The sequence below is a fragment of the Alligator mississippiensis genome, chromosome 9 (genome assembly GCF_030867095.1).
Source record: "Alligator mississippiensis isolate rAllMis1 chromosome 9, rAllMis1, whole genome shotgun sequence".
NCBI lineage: Eukaryota > Metazoa > Chordata > Crocodylia > Alligatoridae > Alligator > Alligator mississippiensis.
Genome location: NC_081832.1, coordinates 7,503,729 through 7,511,846, shown reverse-complemented (window position 1 = coordinate 7,511,846; position 8,118 = coordinate 7,503,729). Strand labels below are relative to the sequence as shown.

Here is an 8,118-nt window from a genome sequence, read left to right as displayed (position 1 = left end):
TAGCTCAGAGTTGGATATTTATTGACAAAATTCTTCAGAAGGAAGTAAGGACCTCTAAGGCAGGGTTATTTTATGAATGATTCCCTATATTAATAATTTTTTTGGCAATCTAGAAAATGTTTAACTTCATTTCCCTAAAAAGCTACTGACAGTACTACAGCCACAATGTACAGTTTACCTGGGTTTTGTTTCAGAAGAAGAGAACATCCTTGTTACTGAGTAAATCCATAATCCATTGAGAAGTGTCTATAAAGACTTTTCCCCTAAGGTTTATAGAACATATGGCAATACAATGTAACTGAAATGAAAAGGAAAGCTATCCATCTACACATACAGGAAATGTCAGCACGCCTACAGATTTTGTGTTATTAAGTAAAAAATAGTCTTAAACTTGTACCAAGATGTACACACCTTTTGTTAATGCCTGTTTTGTCAAGATGAAAGAAAAGACCCAAAAGTGTGTGTCATGGAAAGTTTAATACATATTTGCAAAATAAGGTAAAAACACGTACGTTTTACAAATTATTTTAGTTTACAACAAACTTCTACTGAAAGCTAATAGCAGGGTTAAATAGGATGTGGCTTCCAGAAATGCCTTTCTGATCTCCTTTTAATGTGCTAAAATAATTTGCAGTCATATTCTGCACCTGACTAGGAGTCATGACATAAACATGACCTTTTCATTTCAATTGGGAATGACCACTTTTCTACATCCGTGAATAAATACATCTTTTTAAAATGATCCTTTATTATTAAACATCCTTTGCATCTTATGTGGAGATCCTTTAAAAATAGCACTTCTTTAAAAATCCAAAATTTATATATTACATCTTACTATGGTAATCAAAAGAAACCTCAAATGCTTGTAACAGAATAGAGTTTATCTACATAAAATTACAATCTTTAAAGAAAAAAAGAGATTTTTTAGCAGTGGTTTGCTTCCACTGAATATGATTGTCAAACTTCACATTACTGAGAACTAATCTGAATATAACAACATATTTTTAAAGTATTTAAATTTGACATTAGAATTTTCTTCCTTCTGACAAAAACAGGGTCTGCAATCCTCTGCGAACATTAAATAGCTCCTCTTCTTGCTGTGGTAGAAACATATTATATTATATTTATCAATACTTTAAAGAAAACTTTTAAAAAAGTATCACAATATCCAGATCCAAATCTCGCAACATGTATGCATTGCTTTTCCTATTTGTTCTAATATGAGCCATAATAAAACTCTACATAAGCAGAGAACTACAGGAATACATTTATTTACATCATTTAATGAATTCTAAGTAAAAATTAATAAAAGCATATGGTTTAAGATATTTTAATAATATTTGTAATTATTTTCATTTTATTTCAAACAAACAATAACAGAATATTAAAAATTGCAGCTTCAACTTAAGAAGTCAATGTGCAAACAGTTAAGTTCCTTTAGTAAAATGCAAAGAGTAAATAATTAGCAATCGGTACAAAATAGCTTCATTTACCATTTCCTTAAGGAGCTTCTCTTGAAGACCTTTCATGTCTTCTTTCATTAGATGCATCTATAAAATATATATAGGTATCTATACCATTTGTTTATTTTTCCATCAAGACTGACAGCAGATTTTCAGAGACATTTATGTATTTGATTTTAGTTTAAGATCAGACTTATCGCCGATAGACTTGTTAATGGTAAAATAGGTACAAGAAAAGTTGTCCACATTCTACAGCACAAGCAATTCTGTTATTTATTTTGGATATAAAATAGAGGTATTAAGATATAACATATATACCTTAATATATATATATGTTAAGGAGTACTTGTGACATTGAACATTTATCAAAAGTATCTAGGGACCTTAATAGTAGAGTGGAGGTAAAGACTTTTCCTATAAGGAATATCTACATCAGGAACTCAAGACCAACATCTGGGGATAGAAAAAATAAGCAAGAAAACAAAAACCAGAACAGGGAAACTGTCATACCTCAGAAGTTAAGATATTTTCCTCATACTCAACACTTTGGTAGATATTCTTCTCAAATGAAGTTTTAAGAATCTGAATCCTAATAAAGTAAGAAGTGAATTAAACATCTTAGCTAAATATGAAGAGTCCACACCAATCATAAATACATCCTTTTTTAAAATTCTCATGCAGTACTTAATAAGCATTCTTATTTCTGTTGTTATTGTAATTTCCCAGTGGAACTAGGGGGAAAACCCAGGAGGATAACAAAAATGCTAGTATATTGCAGGTATACAGAACTCTTCATCCACTCATTTCACTATTCTTTACACACGTGAGCAAGACTTTTGTCCCTGTTTTATTTGGCCCAAAACATACCGTAAGCAAATAGTAAAGTGACGGATCAAATCCAAGTCTCATACCAATAAAAATAAAATTTACTAACCTCTTTTGCTCATTTCTCCTGTATACACTAAAAGTATTTGTTTGCTTTTTCCAAAAACTCTAAAATGAAATATAAAAAAATAACTGAACTAAGACATCGGTTAGCACAATGCAGGTTTATTTTTAATAGTAATTTTCAGTGTCAAAATAAGCTAGAATGACAGATTTAGAATGGGCAGGCATTCTGCCATAGCCCATGTGATAGAGTCATAGAGAAGCAGAGCCAGAAGGGACCTTGAGGTGTCATTTAGTCAAAACCTCTGCCTGAGGCAGGATCATCCCTATGCAATGATCTAGCTGGTCCTGCTTTGAGCAAGGGGTTGGACTAGATGACCTGAGGTTCCTTCCAACCATAGTTTTCAATTATTCTAAACCAACCTATCCAAATCTACTGTCTAAACTCTTAGCAAAACTACAGTCAACCCTGATACAACACAAGACAACACCCTCGATTATCCTCAGGTGTTTAAAAAAAAAAATTAAGGCTCAGTGGGGCAAGGTCCGATATTTAAAGAGCTCATTCTAATTCAAGCAGCAAATTTAACATCTACTTTCCAGAAATTAAAGTATCACGTGTCTTTTCTACAATAATCAGACACTGCAAATATTTAAGTGTGGTTAAAATGAGACCAAACTGGTTTTCTTGTTAGCTTTAAACTCAATTTAAAAACTTGTCTCTGGAGTAAAGACCTAGTTCATTAATCCACTCCATGTTAAGAATGGGAAGGCCAAAACATGACCTTTAAATTAAATCTATTAGCTGACCCACCAAGTCCAATAGGTTAATGTACCATTTTGATACTAGGCAAAAATTCAGGTCTGAGTTAAATGAAGACCACTGAGGCCAGGTGATTTACCTTAGGATACATCGCATCAATGCAAAGAAGCAGAAAATCTGTAATGGGGACTGAGAAATTCTAAGGGCATAGGGATGGCCAGGACCAAGAAGATTCAAGTCAAATTATCTTAAATATAATTCTTAATTTCTTTTAATTTAAAGTTAAGTCCCAGAGAGATTTAGAGTTCATTTTTAGTTGTTTGTTTTTTTTAAGAGCTAGTTGCAAAACACACCTTTGAGCAAGAAGTGATCATCCACAATTAAAGGAGAAAATGTCAATTCTTTTTAAAATAGCTTTTTAATGAAATTCTTTAAATACAAACCAAAAATTCTTTCTCCATATTTTTCAAAGAGTGGGAATCTTTTTCGAAACTCTCCAGCTCCTCCATGATAGCGACATGAAATTTGTCCAGCTGTTTGATCCTATCAAAACAGAAATAAACTATAAATAAAAACAACCTGTAAATACAAATAGATTTTGTAAAATAAGTAACCTGCTACAGACCTGCATTCATGCAGCTCGTAAGTCATTGTTGTCAAATGCTGCTGGGCAGTTTTTAATGATTGCTTGTTAAAATGGTCCATTCTTCTTGAGCGGCTCTACAAGGATGTGTTTTAAGGTTACTTACAGTCTCTACTTATTTTCAAGTTAATTTTCACTTCAATGAGAAGTGAGAAAAAAATTATAAAATGCAAGCAGTCATAATTAATTAGCAATGAGACTACAGGTTACAATGGACAAATGTTTTAATTTTGAATTAAGATATGCAGTGTGAACAAATATGGACACTGCACATGTAGGATATTGTTTGTGAATGTAGTTACCTGTTTTGCAACTGCATATGTATTTCTTTGGTTTAACAATTATCCATTTGCATCAACTTAGGTACTTCATTTTAATCAGCCTGGTTGACAGAATCCTACACTCTAAATATTTTACTGAATGAAAAAAAATAAGCTTATACTTCAGGAGATGGAATATAAAATCCATCTGAGTGGCTGGCCTACAATCATACAGATAATTTACTTTCACCAAAAGCTCAACTAATCTCCATGTGCTGTGCTGCAGCACCTAAAGGTTTAAACACAGTAAAGTGTACGCTGCTGCAGAAGGTTGAAAGCTCACCTGCATAATGATCACTGCTTGGTCTGCTTACTTAGAAACACCAGCAACAAGTTATCTTTTCTACTGAACTGATTACTGATGAATTAGCCTTCTGTAGTGCCAAAATCTGCAATCTGCCAGGCCTTATGAGACCTGAAAGACTGGATATATTCTGTTAAAAACCTTCATCCATCAACTCTTGAAATTTGGCACTTGGCAGGAAAATCTTACTTTACAGCATCAATGAACAGCACAGCTCTTGCTTACAAACTATCAAATTATGGAACACATACTTTGCTTTTGTCAGAGGCAGAGGTGGTAAGCAAAACTTACGTTTAAGTTATATTTAACACTTTCCTTTGTAAGATCCTGTTTAATTGTTCATAATTTCGCCAAATTTCAATTGTTTGGGTTGAAATTTTCCAAACAGAGTGCCCAGCAAGAATTCTCCTCCCATTTTTGAGTGCAGTGTCAGGGAAAATGCATTTCTTAACACTGGCCAACAACTTGAATAATTTGTATCGCCCATATACTTTGGAGCAGTGACCTGAGATTTGGTTAGGATGGTCACCCTGATGTTAGGGATAAACTACAGACTGCTGAACACTGCTGTTAGCACCTGCTCAGATTAAATTTATTAGAGGCTGGTAGCTAAATTCTTCAAATACCTGGCCTCCACAGAAAGCCCAGGGCCAAGCAGATTCTTTTTCCTACAGTTGCATGTCAGGGCTGCTGAGCCCCTGACAGTAGAGCAGGTAGACTGTCCTTTTTTTCTGATACTTCTCTTGCCTGTGGCCTAGGCTCTGTAGAGAAGGAAGCGATCTGACTCGACTAAAAAGGGGAGTGATTGGAGTGAGGGAATAATTAGAAATGAAAAAAGAGCATACGGACAAGCTAAATAACAAGAACTGGGGAGACCCAGGTATAGGCTGGAAGGAAATAGGTTACAGGACAGACAGAGAAAGGTCTGTAATATGTCAGAACATGCTCCCCTGCAGAATTAGGAGTGGAACTCAGGATTCTGCAGCTCAGCATTTCTCTGCTGACAATAAATATCTGTGTAAACCACCGGCTAAATGTGCCTTAGCCTCTTTTTCTGGCTGCATATTACCACTACACTCTTAGCTCATTGAATTAAAATATATATCATAATGAATATGGAAGTTATATGAAGTTTGCATAGGCAGCCTTAACTGTAGCATTTCCCAACTCATAACTTTGTAACCACTACATTCTTTTAATCTAGTCTTTCTACATAAAACTTTATATAAGGCAGTTCTGCTAATGGTGTCGCTACCTAAACTTAGAGTATCTATATATACATGTGTGAAAACTGGCTTACCTGAATTTTCCGAGTAAATTCTTTATGGAGCTTCTGATATATCCCTACGCTTGAACACCCAGGTTCCCAGGCCTCACCATCCGTAGTAAACAAGTCATTTATAGATACAGTAGATATGCTTTCAGTCACTGAAAAACATTAAAGATTAATCTGCCATGATTCAGAAGTTAGTATGCCACATTACAGAAGTAGAACTATAAAAAGATATCTACCGATCCTGCTTTATTTTATTACCCCCTTTCTGCTTTTTTAATTTGGTATTGGTCTACTTTTTAGACATGAAATATTTTTCATATTATTTATCAGAGATTATAAAACTTCAGTTGTTAAATATGGTACTTAGATATGCCTAATTCCTGGAACATCTCAAGTGGCCTTTCAAGTATGTGTGTACTTAACAGAAGGCGTTGTTCAGGGGCTTCAGATATTTAACCCTATTTTAAATATCAATATAATATTACATCAACACTTGAAAAAGATGTACATGTAAAATGTTGGCTAGTGTAAGACTTTTCAAAAATTTGTCCCAAAACATGATATTAACATGATATTAAAAAATTTGGCATGTCCTAAATGCTTCAAGTTGCAAAACTAGACCATAAAAATTGGTGGATGTCTTGGGAGACAACATTTTATGTCAAAAGGATTTTAGTGGCATGAAGACTTCAGGATATGGCCCAAACACACATGAATTTGCACAGTACGTTAATACCAAAGGATATGAAAAATCTTTAAAATATACCAGTAAGCATAATCAGACATTTTTTTCCATTTGAGAGATGTGACTGCATCTTGCATGAAATCTGACCTTTGTTCTACAGTATAACAGCAACATCTGGTAACTTCAGGTAAAAAATGAACACAATCCTTGCTAGTCAGTAGGGCTGTGTGAAGCTTCGGTTGCTGATTTGGCCCGATTCGGTGACCGAATCTCCGAATCGAATCAGGAGACCCTTTAATCTCTCCGAATTGAATTGGAACCCTCCAAATCGATTGTGAAAGATACAATGATTCAGACACAGACACAGCTTTAAATGTTTTTTCTACATACCTCAAGGTACCAGGCAGCTTGTGAACGCTGAGATGGTGGGGTGGATGGAGCATCCCACGGGAGTGCGGGGGCGGGTCCCCAACACGCTCGGTGATGGACCCAGAAGTGGACCAGAAGCACTTCCAGTTCACTTCCAGGTCTGCCATGAAGCATGTGGGGGACCCTGCCCCCGCCCAGGCAACTGGTGCCTCCTGGAGCTGGGGGGGGTTAGGGTTAGCTCTGAATCAGCATTGAATCTTCAAATTTGGATTTGGACGAATCGAATCAGGACAGTGAACCAAATCAATGAATCGAATCACTGCCCCCTGATTTGGGCTGAATCCGAATCGAACACAGCCTGTTTCGCGCACCCTTACCAGTCAGTGTGTTATCTGCAGCACACTTTTTTCCCTACACTGGAAAAGGAATGTGTCCTTGAAGACTGCATTAAGAGTTCACTTGGTAGAATCAAACAGGCAAAAAGTGCCATGAGCCGATGTTTGGAACGTGCTCGTCTCTAACTTTAATTCTCTTTGATTCCTCCTGCTGAAGACCATGATCCAGCTCTCTCTCCTATTAATTTGGCCTCTTCTTCAGGGGAGGTGAAAGAAGGTAAGAAGAAGAAAAGAAAATGGAAAACATGGAAAAAACAGAGAACATACAGAAAAGGAGAAGCAAGGTAGTTTCATTAACTGAAGTTGACAGAATTCATGGTAAAGATGAACATTAGGGGTACAGTGATGTACCCCTAATGTTCTTTGGTATGAGACTCATTAACAGTGCAGCCCCCTGTAAGAAAAGCTGTGTCCTTGGGCTTGATCACAAGCACTCCCAAAACTAACTCTACTTTTTTCAGTAAGATCTGCAGTTACTGTGCACACCTTTCTTGCCAGGTCACCAGTGCACTACTATACTGATGTACATTGTGAAGTCTTAAGTTTTCTGTTGTTTGTTCTCCTTCCGTTTAGTCCTCCTCTCTAAGTCCAGCCTTGACTCACACCAAGGAACTGGTTGTGGAAAAGCATACACACAGGAATGAGAGACAGTTATTAATCTTTTGATTCTACTGAACCTGAATTTTTGGTCTCCTTGCTTTGCAATAGAGCAGAAAACAGTCAGCGAGAACTTGTTCCCATTTTATTAACTGAAGAAACTGTGTCAGAAAACACTTTATTCAACTCTTAACCTGATAATTTAAGTATACAAAATATAAAGAGCCAACATTCAATTTGAGAAAAATATTGGGTTTAAAGCCTTACTTCTGTGAAAATATTTTTACTGACGAGAAAAATTATGCTTTCTCACTCATCTGAAAGATAAGCAGCATACAGTATTTCTTGAATATTTATGTTACTAGGTCAGGAAAGAAAATGTTCCTGAGCACTTTCCATTGGTATCTCAGAAAAA

General features: G+C 35.7%; 1 protein-coding gene across 3 annotated transcripts in view; it reads right to left on the bottom strand.

Moving 5' to 3' along the window:
* Positions 1-458: 458 nt before the first annotated feature.
* SYCP2 (synaptonemal complex protein 2) overlaps positions 459-8,118 on the bottom strand; it is a 46,244-nt gene continuing 38,584 nt past the window's right edge. For all 3 annotated transcript variants that reach the window (XM_019484473.2, XM_059713220.1, XM_006271744.4), the window contains 7 exons: positions 5,682-5,809; positions 3,740-3,834; positions 3,558-3,657; positions 2,398-2,456; positions 1,974-2,052; positions 1,494-1,550; positions 459-1,097 (listed from right to left, as the gene is read on the bottom strand). In XM_019484473.2, coding sequence (XP_019340018.1) covers positions 1,026-1,097; positions 1,494-1,550; positions 1,974-2,052; positions 2,398-2,456; positions 3,558-3,657; positions 3,740-3,834; positions 5,682-5,809 — 590 coding nt within the window. In that variant the 3' untranslated portion in view covers positions 459-1,025. The remainder of the gene's footprint in view (positions 1,098-1,493; positions 1,551-1,973; positions 2,053-2,397; positions 2,457-3,557; positions 3,658-3,739; positions 3,835-5,681; positions 5,810-8,118) is intronic.